General features: G+C 39.2%; 1 protein-coding gene across 2 annotated transcripts; it reads left to right on the top strand.

The window, feature by feature from the left end:
• Positions 1 to 2,415: 2,415 nt before the first annotated feature.
• Positions 2,416 to 18,685, top strand: ANGEL2 (angel homolog 2; the record flags this gene model as incomplete). 2 transcript variants are annotated; one of them, XM_080823965.1, is made up of 9 exons in its annotated part: positions 2,416 to 2,474; positions 4,628 to 4,953; positions 9,684 to 9,940; positions 10,603 to 10,672; positions 11,805 to 12,226; positions 13,136 to 13,262; positions 13,671 to 13,728; positions 16,522 to 16,685; positions 18,534 to 18,685. In XM_080823965.1, 9 exons carry the CDS (start codon positions 2,416 to 2,418, stop codon positions 18,683 to 18,685), a joined length of 1,635 nt encoding a protein of 544 aa, XP_080680091.1. The 2 variants fall into 2 exon arrangements, with proteins under 2 accessions (XP_080680091.1, XP_080680090.1); XM_080823964.1 differs by lacking the exon at positions 2,416 to 2,474 and adding an exon at positions 2,577 to 2,621.
• Positions 18,686 to 19,143: the final 458 nt, after the last annotated feature.

Raw genomic sequence — 19,143 nt, forward strand, 5'->3', positions numbered from 1 at the left:
TTATTGAATAAGGGAACGAGAGAGATGTTGCAGTCTGTTCCAGGAGAATCCAAAAAGCAGATGCTTTACAGATCAATAACATTGACCTTCCAAATGGATGCAAAACTGGATTTTCTACAGAGGAGGAGAGTTCTCCCCCCATTGAAAAGAATTCACTCACATGTTCATAGATAATAATCACTTGAATTATCATCACTTCTCGACAAGTTAACATTAATCACTACAGAATTCAAAAATAGTCATTCAAGATAAAGGTGAACATCTTTTAGGATCAAACAATCCTCCAAACTCCAGCAATCTAACATCCATTAATCTCTTTTAATTATTTCAAAGTGCTACATTTCTCTTTACACATCACAAACCAGAGGATATAGATATAGGATGTGCTAGAGGGGGAAGTTTCTGTTCATTCACAGATATGCTCTATTTCTGGTCCTGTGTTAACCATTTATTCAAAAATATCTTATCTACAAAATACTGTGTACTTAGCACAGCACTAGGTGGGGTAGATTTTGAAAATAACGGGTCATCATCCTTGCTCATAAGGTACTTACAATCTTATTACAGAGCTAAGACCTATGAGATACCAATCAATACATTTAATAAACAACCAGAAATTAGGGCTGTATTAAATAGAAATACATCTGCCCAGCACTATTCATGCATTATGTAGTTATGAATTTTGCTTATCTACTAAAATGTATATGTAACTCCAAAATCAATACTTGCAAGTGCCTTTTTTTTTTTTTTTTTTGAGAGAGAGAGAGAATCTTAAGCAGGCTCCACACTCAGCATGGGAGCCCACCAAGGGCTCAATTTTACAAACTGAGATTGTGACCTGAGCCCAAATCAAGAGTCTGATGCTTAATGGACTGAGCCACCCAGGTGCCCCCACCAAGTGCTTTTGCAATCATTCATGGGCAGGTGTAGAGGGCTGCAAAATTTAGTTGTCCAACCTGCACGTTCCCAGGTAAGGCTGAAGGAAGCAAAGCTTGCCTTATTTCAGCTCTCACGCTATAAACAAGTGTTCTCTTCACAGTCTATTTTAGTACCATGTTTTTCACATTTTTGTGCTTTTTGTTGGTGATTCTGCTATCTAAAATGGCCCCCCAAGGGAGCCTGGGTGGCTCAGTCCTTAAGCCTCTGCCATGGGCTCAGGTCATGATCCCAGGGTACTGGGATGAGCCCTGCATTGGGCTCCTTCTCAGCCGGAAGCCTGCTTCTCCTTCTCCCTCTCCCACTCCCCCTGCTTGTGTTCCCTCTCTGGTAGTGTCTCTCTCTCTCTCTCTCTCTGTCAAATAAATGGATAAAATCCTTAAAAATAATAACAATAAATTGGCCCCCAAATGCAGTTCCGGAGTGCTGTCTGTTGTCGCTGAGCACAGGACGTCTGTGATGTGCCTTGCTGGGAAAATGCATGGGTTAAATAAGCTTCACTCATGCCTGAGTTATAGTGCAACGTTATGTTATGTATCGATCAGGTGGCTAAAATGTGACCAGAGGCTCAGGGGAACCCCCATATTTCCACCTGAGCCAATGGTTCAGTATTTGTTAATTCCGTATTGGCAGTAACTTTAAAGAACATAACTACCACAAATAATGGCAATCAACTCTATACTGAGCGAAAATGTTTTTCAGATGCATTTGATGTCCTCATTAACATAGGAGAACTATAAACGCCTTCCTGATAAATTACTCCACTGCTCTCCCAAAGAGGCTACAAAAGCAGTGATTCTGCCTCCCAGTACCCTTTCCCCATCTCCCCAGTTGATTCCTCCTTCCTCAGTTTCTTAAGCGGAAGTCTCCGCGTAAATAATGCTTTCCAATAATCTAGAGTCCTATACTAAATTTGAGAAAAGACACACACAACACACACACACTTAAAAGTGACCCCTGGGGATGTGCTCCCACAAAATTAAGTGCAAAAATCCCTGGTACCACAGTTTACGGGAACACAGAGAAGGGTATTTCTCCAGCTCGGGCATCCGCCTTTCGAATCTCCCAAGATCATCATAAACATACGCTAAAACGTATTTCTTTTTCTTCTTTGCTCTCACGCAACCACCCCGTACCCTCCCGCAGGCCTTCACAAAGCTGTCCAGCCCTTAGCTTAGCTCTTGTTCCTTTAAGACAGAGGTCGGTTGTTTGCCCTATTCTGAAATGGCGGCGCAGGCTTCCCCACCCTCTGCGCATGCTACTTGAACCCAACTCCGGATTGAAGCAATTCGGAGGCTTTCGCGGCGCAAGATGGGGACTTGGCGGCGGGCGAGCCTGAACCTCCCAGCATGCCTTGCAGCCGGCCCGGATTCCCGACGTCTAGTGATGGGGAACCCCTGGTGCTTTCGGTCGCCCGATCCGGTGTAGAGGTTGAGGTTGAGCCCCGGGCCCCGGAATTGGACGCCCGCAGAGGGGAAGATGGAAGCGTGGCGCTGTGTGAGGAGGGGCTACGGCCGCTGTGTGGTGGGGAGAGGCCGGTCAGTAGGGCTGGGAGGGAGGAGGGAGGAGCGGGGGCGGGCGGCCCCGGTTAACCCGGGGCGGGGCGGGCTGGGGGAAGAAGGAGGAGGAAGAGGGTCCGGGCGGCGGTGCCGCCGGGACGAGCCTCCGGAGACCCCGAGGGATAGGTAAACCCGGCTCGCAGCCGGAGGGGCGCTCGGCGGACGGGGGCCGAGCCGGATTCGGAGCGGTCGATCGCCGGCAGAGCTCGTGCCTTCCCGTCCCGGCTGGGCCTTGGAGCCCCGGCCCACTTCCCCTGCCCTGCCCCGACCCAGCCTGAGCCCCCGGGTCGCGGGCCTCCTGCCAGGCCTCAGCACGCGCCGGGAGCCGAGAGGCGGCGGGGAGGCGGCGGGTTGCGCCGTAGGTCCCCGGGCGGCCTGACCCCGAGGGCGGCGCGCGCGTCGCACGCACACCCGGGGGTTTGTTGTTTGTGGTGTCAGTGTTTCTCACACTTCAGTCATTTGTATACCAGCCTTTACGGTTTATTGCCAGATTCTCCTTCCACACCTGTGTGTACTACATTTTTTTCTTGAAATTGACTTTTTTTTTTTTAAAGCATTTCAGTAATGCTGCCTGTATTAGCGTCGCCCTAAGCAGTATCCACGAAATCTTGGGTTTGACGTACTCATTATGGGCTTTTTCTAATAAATACTTATATGTGAAAAATCAAAAAGTTTAATTGTGTACCATGCGAAATGGACTGGTGTACCTCACCTGGGAAACACAACACTGTATTAATTATTATATAAGTCATGGGGATCTAGTTTTAATCTACAGTCGGGGGCTTGATCACAATTCAGCTCAGCAGTGTTTTCCTGAGTACCGGCTGTGTGCCAGGCACTGTGCTAGGCACTTAGGGAGAGACCAGAATTAAAATGAGTAAGAAAGCTCTGGTATTGAAGGAGCTCATCATCTTGAGAAAAAGACATCCATATAAGTTCCTGTGAATATAGACAATCAATAAGTTTTGTAGCACAAGTATTGTAGTTCAGTACTGTAGCCTGTTAGGATAGAAAAAGTGTGGAGCGAGCACCTAAATCTCTATGGCTTTCAGAGTTGTCACAAAGCAGAATAGTCTGCCCATGTCATGCTTTTAAAGATTTACAGTTAAGTTGAATTTAGAGAACAATTTGAGAATGCATAAACAAAAATATATCATAAAAATTTAGATGCCTTTAAAATGAATATATAAAAGTCAAATAACAGTAAATACAGTTTAAGCAAAATTTCTTCAGTGGTAAAAGTGGACATTATTAACACTGTCTTGGAATTGTACCTTTAATAAGTTCTGGGAAAGGACAGAAGTCCTCTGAATCCAAAATTTTGCCAGAATAGTATGGTAAGAAGATGGTGCTTAAGTTGCATTGTTTCTTAAGAGAGCCTGAGAGCAACATATTTATTCAAGTTAATGGTAACACTACTTTGGATATATTTTGGATGATCAGTAAATTGGTGCTGTTGGGTTTGAAGTACTGGTGAATTATTAATAAGTAATCGCTATCCCATTTCATTTCCCTCAAGGAGAAGCATGCCTTAAAAAAATGAAGGATGGAAAAATAAATTATCCACCTACTGATTAGCAAGAGAGGTCATTTCGTGAAGTTGGGATAGGTTTTTGTTTTCTTAGCTATACAGATGTTTGGAAAATGGAATCTTGCTATAAAAAACTGTTCAGAAGCATGTTTCTGTCGACTCCAAACCCAAGTTGCAGGAGAGATGTGCTTTCATTGTACTCAGCTTAAGTGTTCTACATTGAATCAAGTATTACATTTGCTGTGGATTTTATTTATCCATACAGTTTATTAGATATTAGAAAGCTACTCTGAAAACCAGTTTGATGGTTGGTTAATCTCTCAGGTGAACTGAGGACTTTTTGAAGCGTGTGTGGTATTTTGGGAGGCTGGTGGATTCTATGTTAAGTATTTCGAATGCCATTCATAGGTGCTGAGGGAGAGTTTTGAGATGTTGCTACTAATAATTAAATCCTAGCTGCTCCCCCCATCAATCCTTCATGATTTAGAAGTCAGATTTTAAATATTAGACATTATCTTCCCTTGAGGAAACAGATTTGGATTTTGGGTGCTATAGAGTGAACAAATAGTGGTGCCTCAAGGAGTGTATTTATTTCTTTTAGATACCCCATGTTACCCCATCACCAGAAGAGTCTGGCCAGAGATTGGACGACACCGTGGGAGAATCTGCAAAGGTGTTGCTGGAACAGACATATTTCTAGTTGTATGAGGTGGCCTGGACATTATTCTCGTGCTCCTTACCCATACTTCAGTAGTAGGCATTTTTCACTAAATTGGAGACCACCTTGTTTATTTGAGTCTAGAACTCCGTTTCAGTACTGGAACTGGAGACCTGACAACCTGAGCCAGACCTCTTTGATTCATCTCTCTAGTTACATCATGAACTCTGAGGGAGATGAGCCTTCATCAAAACGAAGAAAACACCAAGGTAAAGGTGACATTTATCTTGGTGCAGAAATAGAAGCCATAGAATTATTAAAACTTTACTTTCTAATAATCCTTAAAACCTCCAGATTTTGTAGGGGTTTTAGTATTTATTTTCAGCCAGTAATTTTCTGTTAGGAAAAAGGAAATGATTTTTTAAAATTAAGTCTTTACTTATATCTATTTTTATCTTTTATTATGTATTTCTGGCAGTAAATATAGAAGAAGCTATATATAGCGAGAATAAGACTGGGAAAGAACATAGGACTAAACTAAAACATTAAGTTTAATTTAAGAATAATAAATCCATTGTTTTTAAAACAGAGGTCCTTAGACTTCCTAGAAATTGGTATATGTTTTTGGGAGTCCACATACCTATTTTAAAAAATTAAATTTAAGGGTTTTTTAAATTTATTTTTTTGACAATTTTATTTCTAAGTAATCACACCAACGTGGGACTCTAACAACCCCAAGCTCAAGAATTACATGCTCTACCAACTGAGCCAGCCAGTTTAATCCTAACTTTTTTGTGTAAGACAAAAAGATATTCTTAAATAGACACAATCATAAATGAAAGATATTTTCTTACAGAATAAGATTTTAGCTTATTCAGTATATTTCTCATAATGGGTTCTATTGCTATAATCTTGAGACACTATGGGAAGTTTTATCTTTTTTTTTTTTTTTTAAGATTTTATTTATTTATTTGACAGAGAAAGAGAGATCACAAGTAGGCAGAGAGGCAGGCAGAGAGAGAGGAGGAAGCAGGCTCCCTGCTGAGCAGGAAGCCAGATGTGGTGGCTCGATCCCAGGACCCTGAGATCATGACCTGAGCCGAAGGCAGAGGCTTAACCCACTGAGCCAACCAGGTGTCCCAAGTTTTATCTTTTAATAAGGGAACAACATCTTAATCAACTTTAAGAAATAATTGTTTTCTAAACATGTAGATCATTTCTAGTTTTGTCATATTCTTTTCATTCCAAACAATTCACGAGACTCCTTTTGTGCTGCCAGCCCTGCTCCTCCTCCAAAGTGTATATGAATCATCTTGGTAGAATTTTGAGTTGTCGTTCTTACTGAGCTATGGTTTTCAGTGAAGATAATTCCTCTGAAGGTATTTGGAAATAGACTGTGTAGGTGTTCATGTGTAGGGAGCTCACATAAGTTTGTCAAAGGAAAACGCTCAAAGTGAGTCTCACTTGGAGGTCAGAGCTAGGTTAGCTCGAAGATTACTTAGGGCTCTTTTAAGTAGAAATTCTGCTACACATTTGAGTAGAAACTTTAAGCACCAAAAGTGAAAATCTGTTTGTATAATACTTGAGCACAACATGTGTTCATCAACAAATGTTCATTTGAATGAATGAAAGGTGTTAGAGACATTAAAATTAGGTTCCTAGGTACAGTCAACTCCATAACCTATAAATCTAGGGCTGTATGAAGCCGTGAGATTACTGTTCCTTCCCGTATTCATTGTTCATCAGGTCAGCGCACTGCTCTGTGGTTTAGCCTTTCGTACATCTGCTGTGCTGTCCGGTGGAGCTGTGGCTTGCTGACATAAGCCTGGCCTCAGGAACCACTCCCTGCTCTCATTCTGCTCCACCACTGATTGCGTGAACTTGGCCAGGTCATGGGACCACTCTTTCCTAGTGTGAAATAATGCCTACTTTGAAAGCCTGTTGAGGATGAAATGAGACCTGTCAAAGTGCCTAATACACTGTCGGCTTCATAGTAGGTACTCAGAAAACCATGATGGTGTTGTTTTCCCTTTAACACTTGGGGAATTACAATTTACATACTGATGAACTTTGATTGCGACCTGACTCTTTATATGTCCGTTCTTCCTAGGTATTGTGGATAAGGAAAATGCTCTTCGTTAAGCCATATTTGTGACTTCCGATAATTCACTAATACTTTTCCATCAAGAGAACAGCCTTCTAACTTGCCTGTCACTTTAAAGTGGCATTTGAAGGATTTGTGTGACACAATTATGACTTTTTAATTAGGCACCCTAAAAACCTGATCAGGCCTATTGCTTACTTTCTTTGATTCATCTGTCTTCTCTGCTGTGATCACCTTGTTCCTCCTGACATGGAAGGTATATAAGCTTTTGTAGTGTGAATTTATGTTGTGAAGTATATGAAGGCCAAAGACTGTCATCTCTATCAGTCGTCTTCAAACTGTCTTCCATGGAACCCTAGCATTCAAACACATATCTGTATGTTTATTAAAAACAAATGTGGTCGGGAGAAAATATGTATTTACCCCATCATCCCAGCCCCGGTATACCAGGAGCTGATGGTCATGACATGTTTCAAAATGAAATTGCAGAAAGAGTTGGCTTACAAACGCTTGTCAGGACAATACAATCTCAATGCATTTTTATGCCCTTCCATACACATATTTTACAAGAAAATATGAACAACTTTTCTGGACCTTCATCTTTCATACTTTAATGTGGTGGTGACACCAGGGTAGTGCTGTAACTGTGATGGTCGCTTGCATTGTGTTTGCATGACTACAGCCCTTTGCATCTCGTATACGTATAAAGACTATGACTTGTGGCTGAAACCATCATAGACAGTCCCCAATTTATGAATGAATTGTGTTCTGGGTAATTAGTTCTTGAGAATCAGTGGCTGACCATCTGTTTCCGTTTTCCCCGTGGAAACTGTTACAAATCTCAGAGTAGTCCTATGGAGTCAGTGCAGTTAGCTGTAATTCTGGGCCTTTGCAGGTAGGATTCTCCATATTCAGTGAAGGATGCAGAAGGGGATAGTTTCCATCCCTTTCCTGGGTATAGGACAAGCTCCAGGCTAAGTTCTTCAACCCTGGATGGCTTTTGTTTGGTTTGGTTTTCTTTCCGTCCATCATTTTTTCTTTACCCTTCTCCTCAGGCTCTTAGTACCTTCATGGTATCGTAAGTCTACAGCACCCCTGTCCCACCCAGACCTCAGTATTCATAAAAATAATCTTCCTCTTCTAGCCTCTGGTCAAAATGTCTATTTCTTCCATGCAGCTGCTTTCAGCATTTAGATTTTGAGGAAAGCAATCTTATTAAACTCGTTTACCAGAGGGCATTTTAAAATTTCACTTTTGGTCTTTTTTCCCCGTACATATAGAATTATTTTTCCTCAATTTAATTTTTAATTGGTAGAATCTTAGGTATCGTAATCCAGTAAAGTGAAAACCTGCATGCAGGAAAAGGGAGATATTCTAGGGCTGAGGTTTTTCCTGCTTGAAAAGCGATCTCCAAATCTGTTTTCCCAAGTTCTTCCCATTTCTTGTTTTCCCCTTCTGTTGAGCTCGTAGAATCTCTAAAAGTTCCACATTTTTCTTCATGCCTTCCATGGCAGTAAGAATATCCTCCTTCATGGTGGGGTGAGGAAGATAAGATCAAAGGGGCGTATGTACGTATGTTTGCGTGTGTGTTTGTAGGTCATTTCTAAGTCGAGGACTGCCTATAATTGCAAAATCTCATGCTTTTTGATTCTCTTTTTTCATCACTGGGCCCAGATACATGTGTCTTTGCAGAATGTAAACCATCACACATTTCTGGATGCTGCATGCTAGGTTCTTCAACCAGCCCTTGTCATTGACTAGCATTCTACAGCTATGTTATCTTCAACATTTGCTTTGGTGTGCATTAAAAAGATTTCTTTTGTTCATTTTGTCTGCATTGTTCCGCTGAATACACTTCCATATATTTCCGTCATACACCCTTCATTCATGTCTAAACCGGAATTCTGAGATGAGTTATTTCTAGAGCTTAATCATTTGATAATCTTATGTTACTAATAGGAAATAAACTACGGTATGAAATCATCTTATTGAAAAGCCAACTGTGACATACAAATACAGTTGACCCTTGAACAAGAGTCGAACTGCGTGGGTCTCTGCGTAGGCAGAGAGGCAGGCAGAGGGACAGGGGGAAGCAGGCTCCCTGCTGAGCAGAGAGCCAGATGTGGGGCTCCATCCCAGGACCCTGAGACCATGACCTGAGCCGAAGGCAGAAGCTTAACCCACTGAGCCACCCAGGCACCCCTTTCTTTATGATTTTAATAAATTTATAAATAAATTTACAATAATATAAATATAAACATAATTTATAATGTAAATATAATAAATTTATAATTTATAAATAAATTTATAAATAAAAAATATTTTCTTCAGCTTACTTTATTGTAAAATACAGTATAAAATACATATAACATACAAGTTATGTGTTAATCTACTGTTTTTGTTATCGGTAAGGCTTCCAGTCAACAATAGACTATTAGTAGTTAAGTTTTGAAGGAGTCAAAAGTTTGATGTGGATTTTCAACTGCGCAGGGCCCTTAACCCTCTCCTCCACCCCCGTGTTGTTCAATGGTCAACTGTACGTTATCATGGTTATGAAGTTGCTGAGCATGTCTGGCAGAGCCACTTCTTAACTGTAAGTAAGCGAGAAGCTATATAGTCTTACCTTTATTAACACTCTCTCAGTCTCCAAAATGACCTGCTACCTCCTTTTAATCTGGTTTTATACCTGTTGGTCAGTCACTGTATCATTTTACTGCCTTCGTAATCAATTTGATGACAGCTTCCAGTTTCGTAGTGCTATGTTGTCATTTCCTAGGGGAAGACATTCTGTTCATTGCCTGTGGGCATTTTTAAAAGGCAAGAAAAAACTCATGCCGGAAAATATTTGGTCATTTTTCATTAATTCTTTGTATTTTGTTCAATATATTTTAACAGGCACAATACAACGACATTGGGAATATATATGTAACCATAATAAAGACAAGACGAAGATCCTAGGAGACGAAAACGTTGACCCCAAATGTGAAGACAGTGATAACAAGTTTGACTTTTCAGTGATGTCCTATAATATACTCTCACAAGATTTATTGGAAGACAATTCACATCTCTATAGACACTGCCGGCGGCCAGTTTTACACTGGAGTTTTAGGTTCCCCAATATCCTGAAAGAAATTAAACACTTTGATGCAGATGTAAGTGCAGAATATCAACAAAATTCTTCGCATAAGAAAAGTTCATCTGTGAACTATATGGGTTTTACCCCTTTTGTCTGTGGGTTAAGAAGGGATGATGGTTTTAAATATAGTGATGGAGCAGTTTTTAACAATGTATCATGACTTCCAAAGAGTCATTTGCGAATGGTTGTTGGTGTAAATAATCATTAAATTTTCAAAAAAGATCCAAAAAGTTCTGCTTGCCAGTCAGTTTTGAAAACAGAGACTGGCAGTGTATTAAATATTCAGTAAGTACTTCCATTGATTTAAAATGTAAGTCATTCCTCTAAAAATCTAGATACATTCAAAGAAATCACCTTGAGAAAGGACTAGAAGGATTTAGTACTAAAGAACATTGTAATTCAGGAAAAAGAATTCCAACATGTAAATTTAAAATACTTCTTTTGGGAAATACCAGTTTTGGATGGTAACAGAGTTTCATGTAATTAAAGGCCAGGTTTTGGGGGGACTGATTAAATTTGGAAATATCAATTTGATAGTTTCAAGAAAAAAGACTTAAGTCTTTTTACTTCAACTTTCATTAGGCCTTTAGAATTTTAGCAGCCTATTTTTAAAGATGAAAGCATCAGAAAATTCATATTTTTTCTCTCTTTTAATTCAAGCCATTTTTTCCTTCCAAGGTACTTTGTTTGCAAGAAGTTCAAGAAGATCATTATGGAGCAGAGATCAGGCCAAGTTTGGAATCTTTGGGTACAATGTAACTTTATTTTAGCCAGATTTACTTTGAAAGATTTGTGTGTTGTTAAAGTATAACATGCTAACAATGATGTGTGGTGTATTTAGGCAAAGAAAAAAGTCTTAATTTTGAAAAAACTTGGTACCCATTTCAAAAGGTCAGGAAAAGATTGAGGTATTTTAAGTGGAATTTTTGGGTTGATATATAATTTTTTAATTATTTTTTTTAAGATTTATTCTTTTGGGGGTGAGGGGCAGAGGGAGAGAGACTCTTATGCAGGTTCCGCACTGAGCCTGCTGTGGGGCTCGATCCCACAATCCTGAGATCATGGCATGAGCTAAAACCAAGAGTCAGATGCTAACTGACTGTACCACTCAGGCACCTCTTGGTAGATACTCTTAATTCAAACAGAAAAGTATGTAAGAATCTCTTAGATTCCTTTCCAGGAGTTGCTCTACCCACCACTAGACCCCTAAGTTTCCGAGTTCCATATCAGGGACTATTGTGTCTGGTTCATCATTATAACATCAGTGTCTACCAGTAACAAACGAGTAGAGGCTAAAAACCTGTTTGATGAATGAACACTTCGAGAAACAGTTCATCTATTTAAGAAATGCTGCCTACTTTGCATTCATTCTTCGCAAATATTGTTTGAATGCCTGCTATATCCTGTGTACTGTTCTAGGCTGCGGTGATCTAGCAGTGAGCCACATAGATAAGTCTCTGTCCTTCCAGACTATGGAAATAGCAAAGCAGAGACCCTGAGATAGAAGTGCCCGAAGGCAGGTGGTGAGATGTGTGGGGAGTTGAGCAAGCAGGGAAGAGTCAGAGGCAGAAAGGTCAGAGATGGGCTGTCAGGGGGCTGGGCAGTGTAGATTATTATAAGGCCTCACTGTCTTTGTCACGACTTTGATTAGGATGGAAATGAGAGCGTGGTCATGCACATTAGCATATTTAAGACTGAAGTCGGCCAATATAGAGACCCAGTCTTAGGACCTAGACCCCATCTCAAACTTAACATCCTACATTATTAATGCTTGGGAGAAGACGTTTTGATAAATATTGTTCAGAGATATTAGGAGAGTTATGTTTTGCCATATATGCTTATATGGCAGACCCTGTGTTAAATTTCTTTCTTCCTTGTAGGTTATCACTGTGAATACAAGATGCGGACAGGAAGGAAACCTGATGGCTGTGCCATTTGCTTCAAACATTCCAAGTTTTCACTCTTATCGGTGAACCCAGTGGAATTCTACCGCCGTGACGTTCCTCTGTTGGATAGAGACAATGTTGGATTAGTGTTACTCTTGCAGCCCAAAATTCCGAGTGCTGCCTCCCCTGTGATCTGTGTAGCTAACACACATCTGTTATATAACCCAAGGCGAGGTGATATTAAGCTGACCCAGTTGGCAATGCTTCTGGCAGAGATTTCCAGTGTTGCCCATCAGAAAGATGGCAGCTTCTGCCCTATCGTTATGTGTGGTGACTTTAATTCTGTTCCTGGTTCTCCGCTCTATAGTTTTATAAAGGAAGGAAAATTGAATTATGAAGGACTTGCCATTGGCAAGGTAAGTGCTTGCTTCATCATTATTAGGAGGCAGACTTAGTCTCTGTGTTCATCGTAGTGTGAGGATAGTCATCACTGGCTGTTTGAAAACCTTAGATTCCCAGTACCCTTGCTTTACCAAGCTATGATGATGTTCCCCAACTACTAATAAGTAATGATGCTCACTTGGTTGAATTTCATCTTCTCCATCTATTTATGGCAGCATTCTGCCTTAGAGGAGTTGGCAGGTAGCAAAAAATCCAAAGTGGGGGAGAAGAAGAAAAATAAAAGCATTGATAGACATTAATACTTTGTAAATAAGGAACTACTCATAAGGGGGCGAGTAATAGAATTTTGAATGGTGGATGTGGGCAATATAGTTGGCAAAATAGTAATTTAGTATTTCTTTATTATGTACATTTTCCTTTTCATAATGCTAAATATTTTCATTTCTTAGCTGACTATATCCCATGTTTTATCTTCATTATGCTTTCTGTTGCTTACTTCACGTCATCTGATCTTCAGGATTTTAACCAAAATAAACTCTCCACCACTGAGGTTTGAATGATAGTTCTAAAATTTTGTAAGAGTTGATCTCCCTTAGTATTTTAAATAATAGTTATATAAAATATGTAAGATTTTATATTAATACAATTGCAAGAAAGGAAGGGCAGTATTAGTCCAAAGTTATAGATCATATAGATGTCCCAATTAGAATAACAGGAAAGGAAAATATTGCCATTTTTATGTCAATAGTAACTGCTTTCTGAATTGTATTTGAACAAGATTTCATAAGCACAACTAATCACTTACTATGATGAATAATGGGTAGTGCCATTCTTGGATTTCCTCTTATTTAAGACATAAACTTTTCAATACAGAAACTATTTAAAATCTATTCACTTAAGATACCTGTTGAAATTTTGTTTAGGTATCTGGCCAGGAACAGTCTTCACGGGGACAAAGAATTTTATCTATTCCCATTTGGCCCCCAAACCTAGGTATCTCCCAGAACTGTGTGTATGAGGTACAGCAGTTACCAAAAGTAGAAAAGACAGGTAAGTGTTCGTAGTACATTTTGGCAGTCTCCTTGATAATAGTGTTCCCTTTGAAGACATCAAACTAAATCTTTCAAGGGATAACATCTCAGGGATGAATTATAAAAAACATAATACTCACTTGCTTAGTCCTTTTCTTAATGAACTCTAAATTTACCATTCTTAAGTTGACCTTCCAAAATTATCTGCATGAATTACTTGCATGTTGCTTTGGAAATGTTTGCATTTCAGTTTTGCTAATTATGGAGACCATCAAAACATAAAGGTTCCCTGATGGAACATTTAACTAGGCATCTATCTAAACTAAACATGTCTTGAATATCATTCTAGAGTAAGAGGACTATTCTGTGGAAAACTAGAACAGAACAATATATTGAAAGTTTAATATATTTCTCTTTGTTCTTATAGACAGTGATCTGACACAGACAGAGCTGGACAAAACAGAGGTCCTAGTGACAGCTGAAAAGTGAGTTCTGGAAAATAACAGTAGACATTTACTGACTTAAGTTGGATAAAAAAATTAATTCTCAAAAACCACTTGGATAAAAAATGAAAAGGATGTTTTTCCATGCTGGCTCCTCAGTCAAACAGACCTGAGTTCCTAACTGTGCTACATTTTAGATGTGTGATTCTGAGCAAGAAGCTTAACATTTCTGAGATTCAGTTTCCTTGTCTATACTTCGGGTACTTAGGAGGACTGCATGAGACAAAGCATGAAAAACTTGGTGTTTGGTTCATAGTAAGGGCTTAAGCAGTGTTATTTATAGCAAAGAGCCTGTCTGTGGACCTGGACCAGCTAGTACTGTGAAATACATTGCTATTACATATATTTTTTTAAAGATTTTATTTATTTATTTGACAGATAGAGATCACAAGTAGGCAGAGAGGCAGGCACATAGAGGGGGAAGTAGGCTTCCTGCTGTGCAGAGAGCTCGATGTGGGGCTTGATCCCAGGACCCTGGGATCATGACCTGAGCCGAAGGCAGAGGATGTGGGGCTTGATCCCAGGACCCTGGGATCATGACCTGAGCTGAAGGCAGAGGCTTTAACCCACTGAGCCACCCAGGCGCCCCTGCTATTACATATTTAAACAAAGATCAGGATCACAGGAAAATACCTTTCAGATTTCAAGACGATGCTTAGCCTCATTTGACTTACTACTCTCAAAATAATCTGCAGGAGAATTGATCCAAAAAAGAATATGCCAGTATAAGTATTTATATTTAAATTATATAATTTACATAAGTATTTATAACTCTTGAACTACAGGGAAAAGTTACCAAAGGTGGAGGAGTGAAGATGCCTGGATTCCTTATTATTAGTAAAGAAGCATTAATATTTGGGGCTATGGTTGAGAAAAATATATGTGAATATAGCAGGATAGAGATTTAAATCTTGTCTCTTTGGGAGATTCTTAAAATGTTTTGATTTTATATTGTGGCTCTTTTATTAATTTTAATTTTTGTTTTAACATTTGCATTTAGGGACCAAATTACAATCCCCTCTTATTCATTTTATCTGTTTCTTAGTCTTATTTTTGTTTTGTATACTATGTGTTGAGAAAATATTATCTCATGTAAAAACCTAGTAAGATAGGAAGCAACAGTTTTTGGATTTTTTTAAAAAAGTATTTAAAACTTCATGATTAAACCTTTCAAATACAGTAAAAACTTCCCTAAGATTTTTAAAGATTTTATTTATTTATTTGACAAAGAGATCACAAGAAGGCAGAGAGGCAGGCAGAGAGTGAGGGGGGAGGGTAGCAGGCTCCTTGCTGAGCAGAGAGCCCAATGCAGGGCTCCATCCCAGGACCCTGAGATCATGACCTGAGCCGAAGGCAGAGGCTTAACCCACTGAGACACCCAGACATCCCCCTAAGATTTTTTTTAAAAAGATTTTATTTATTTGAGAGAGCATGTGTGAGAGAGAGAAAGAGAGCACGAGCAGTGGGGAGGAGCAGAGGAAGAGGGAGAAGCCGACTCTGCTGAGCAGGGAGCCTGATGCAGGGCTCCATCCCAGGACCCTGAGATCATGACCTGAGCTGAAAGGCAAATGTTTAACTGAGCCACCCAGGTGCCCTCCCTGAGTAAGATTAATAAAAAGACAAATCTAACAAATACTTGGTTTTGACTAATTCTAAAATCTTTTTATAACAAAATGAGGTATAAGATACTTTTAAGTATCTGTATATACATGTAGTGTGCTTATATGCAGAGCTTATTATCTACAAACCAAAAAATTGATGGTAAGAGAACAGTTTGAGAAAAACCTACTTTACATTTAATAATATTGTAAATATAAATCCTTAGACATAAAACATTATTAAAACTGGAAAGTAAGGTTATTTTGAAAGAATAACCTTTGTTCTTTGACATTGAGCTCTTTAAAAAGTGTCTTTATATGTGTATCTTAAGCACCTAAGATAGTGCCTGAAACTTAGTAGGTATTAGTTAAATGTTGAATTTTAAAAAGTTCAAAAAAATTTTTTTCACAATATAAAAGATCTTTAAACTTTAAGAGGTATTTATTGGAAATGATTTTTAAATTCTTCATTACAGCACATGTATTTGTAACATGACATAAATAGAAACCATTATAGAAGCTTGTTTTAAGATGCAGTACAAAATTATCTGATATGTCATAGCAAGAATAATCATAGAAAAATATAGCCCGTCTGACATCAAAAGTCTGATGGGTTCTATGTGACATTCATAAAGACCACTTTTTTTCTTAAAAATACAACAAATAACTTATAAATTGTTTTAGAGTGCATATTTATTAGGAAATGCAGGCTCTCAAATTTTTTTTTTTTAAGATTTTATTTATTTATTTGGCAGAGATGACAAGTAGGCAGGGAGACAGTCAGAGAGAGAGGAGGAAGCAGGCTCTCCGCGGAGCAGAGAGCCCGATGCGGGGCTCGATCCCAGAACCTTCGGATCATGACCTGAGCCAAAGGCAGAGGCTTTAACCCACTGAGCCACCCAGGCGCCCCTCTCAAATATGTTTTAATTAATAATAAATCACATTAATATGTAAATAATTGAGTTTTTACCCCACGTATCACAGCCTTGATAATGGGTTTTGGGTATCACCACATGAATGAATAGAATGCCAAATTGTGGTGTGGTCTGTTTAAATAACGCTTGTCTGAATGTCTGACTTTGTCTGGAAATTAAATGAGAAAGTGCTTTAAACAGGAAGGATTCTAAAAATCAAGAAAAACTTGATGGATGCTAAGCAATTTTTCTTTTCAATTTAGATTATCTTCAAATTTACAGCACCATTTCAGCTTGTCATCTGTTTATTCACATTATTTTCCTGACACTGGAATTCCAGAAGTGACCACTTGTCATTCCCGAAGTGCCATAACTGTGGATTACATTTTCTATTCTGCTGAAAAGGAAGATGTTGCCAGGCAGCCAGGTAAAGAATACATGTAGTCTTTTTTTTTTCTTTTTTTTTTTTTTTTTCAGGAATACATGTAGTCTTACACTGTGCTTGAGAAGGGAGTAACTCCAACCTCATGGCTGAGTTTGAGAAAGTTAGCTAAACATCTAGGTGACATTCTAAATTTAAAAGTTAAAAAGATTTTTTTGGTAATGTATTTGAGTAAATCAGTTAATCACCTGCAAAACGTGGAGGCAGTGAACCCTCAAAGCAAATTATCGCCTAAGAATTATATCCTTAGCTCCCCCTTCCAGTTCCAGTCAGCTTCCGAGTTACGGGTCTCTCATATTGCCCTTTGGTTTTACTTGCCGTAAATTTACTGGGTTTCTTTTTGTATATGTGTGACAGCAATATCAGGTAGTTCTGTACTTAAATTTTACTAACGCATACCGCCTTCATGGGAGGACCTTGTCGTATTGCCAGCAATGGACAGTTTTGTCATGTTGACTCTGGATCTTTCTGGAAAGAGAAGTCCATTATATGAATATGTGGTTTCAAAAAGCAGAGGTGATAAGACAGTTTTCCTTGTACGATTCAGTGAAAGTAAGGTTTTAAATATTAATCAAAGGATTTAATGTGGAGAAGAAAATGCAGTTTAAAATGACTGTAAGTCAGAGAATATCATTCAGAAAACTTCACAAGTCCAAAATGTGGGCCACTGTTCTGTCTTTTCTGATTTCCCTCCCCCCCCCTTTTTTTGTGCTACTTTTCTTCTCTCCTTTTTTCTTCTGCTTGTTTTCTCCTTCCTACTGAGGATAACCTTATTAGTAATACTCTGGATGGCTTACTCCTCCCCAACTAAGATCAAGTCTATGAAATAGGCTTGCTGCTTTGAATTGTAGTCACGGTCTGGGAGTTGTCATGCTCTAAGTGTTCACTAGGTGGCAGGAGTGTGCCATGGACCGGCATATCAAATGGTGCCGTTAACAGCAGGTCCTCTGGCTCTACTGTGGGCACTGACTCTGGAACCAGTGTATACTAATTTAATCTCTAGGCACCCTATAAACTTCCTACTCAGCTGTGGCTGGGTCTGTCTGGTTTATACAGCTATGGGATAGTTGATTAATTTCTTATGTAGTCGTCAATCTCATATTACTTTTTTTTTTAAAGATTTATTTCTTTTAGAGAAAGAGAGCGAGAGAGCATGTGTGTGAGCATGGGGGGAGAGGGAGTGGCAGAGAGAGAGAGAGAGAGATCCTAACCAGACTCTGCATCGAGCTTGGATCCCGTCGTGGAGCTGACCCCACAATCCTGAGACCACCACCTGAGCTGAAATCAAGAGTCGGAGGCTTAACTGACCAGACTGTCCAGGCGCCCCTCAAATTACTTCATTTTTAAATTTTTATTATTTTTTAAGGATTTTATTCGGGACAGAGAGCATGCACAAGTTGGGGCAGAGGGAGAGGAAGAGGGACAAGCAAGCTCCCTGCTGACAGTGGAGCCCCGGTGGGGGTTTCAGTCTCAGCCCTGAGATCGTGACCTAAGCCGAAGTCAGATGCTTAACTGAACTGAGCCACCCAGGCGCCCTTCAAATTACTTTTAACGTACTTATGTGTTGCACTGGTATTTTCTTCAAAAGATTATTTGCAGAACTCAAAACAAATTTGAACCAGGAAAAAAAACCAAACATCTGAAACTGCTGTGCCTAAGAACTGTAATTAGGTTATAACTCAATATGAAATGTAATCATATTCTAAAAGTTGTTTCCCATTAGACTCCAGAAGATTCTGAAGTTCTGTATCATCGTTTAAGAAAGGACTTGTATGATTAATTTACAATGACCTGTTGACACAGTTTCTCTAAACATGTGTTTCCTTCATGTAGGAGCTGAGGTTGCTCTGGTTGGTGGCTTGAAACTTCTGGCCAGACTATCACTCCTTACAGAACAAGACTTATGGACTGTTAATGGACTTCCAAATGAAAATAATTCTTCAGATCATCTACCTTTGTTGGCTAAGTTCAGACTTGAGCTGTGACTCTTCTTTGATCGTATATACATATATATATATATATATATATATATATATATACTTTTCTTTCCGATTTATATTCTTTTTCAAAAAATGTAAAATATTTCTTGAGAGTTTGCATGTTTATTTTTATGCCGTGGAGTTTCTGAAGAGGTCGTGTTAAATGCTTGAAACAGATATCAGAAGAAACAAGTTTACAACAATTTTCTTTGTAATACCGAAAAAATATTTTCCTGACAAGTGAGATCTAAACGTTTACTCCTTATTGTAAAAGAGTTGTAAATATTTTTTATTCTAAATCCCAGTAAAGTTGACAGTGATTTTTAAACATAGTGCATCCTCTTTAGTTAGTAAAGAATTTCAGTTGATGTTTTTGGCAAGCTTTATGGTGGATCCAAAGTATCTTTGAGTTCGTGCAAACCACAACTCGTTTCCCTTCCAGAAGGTCTGATTTCATTGTGAGG

The sequence above is a fragment of the Martes martes genome, assembly GCF_963455335.1.
Source record: "Martes martes genome assembly, chromosome: 15".
NCBI classification, from domain to species: domain Eukaryota; kingdom Metazoa; phylum Chordata; class Mammalia; order Carnivora; family Mustelidae; genus Martes; species Martes martes.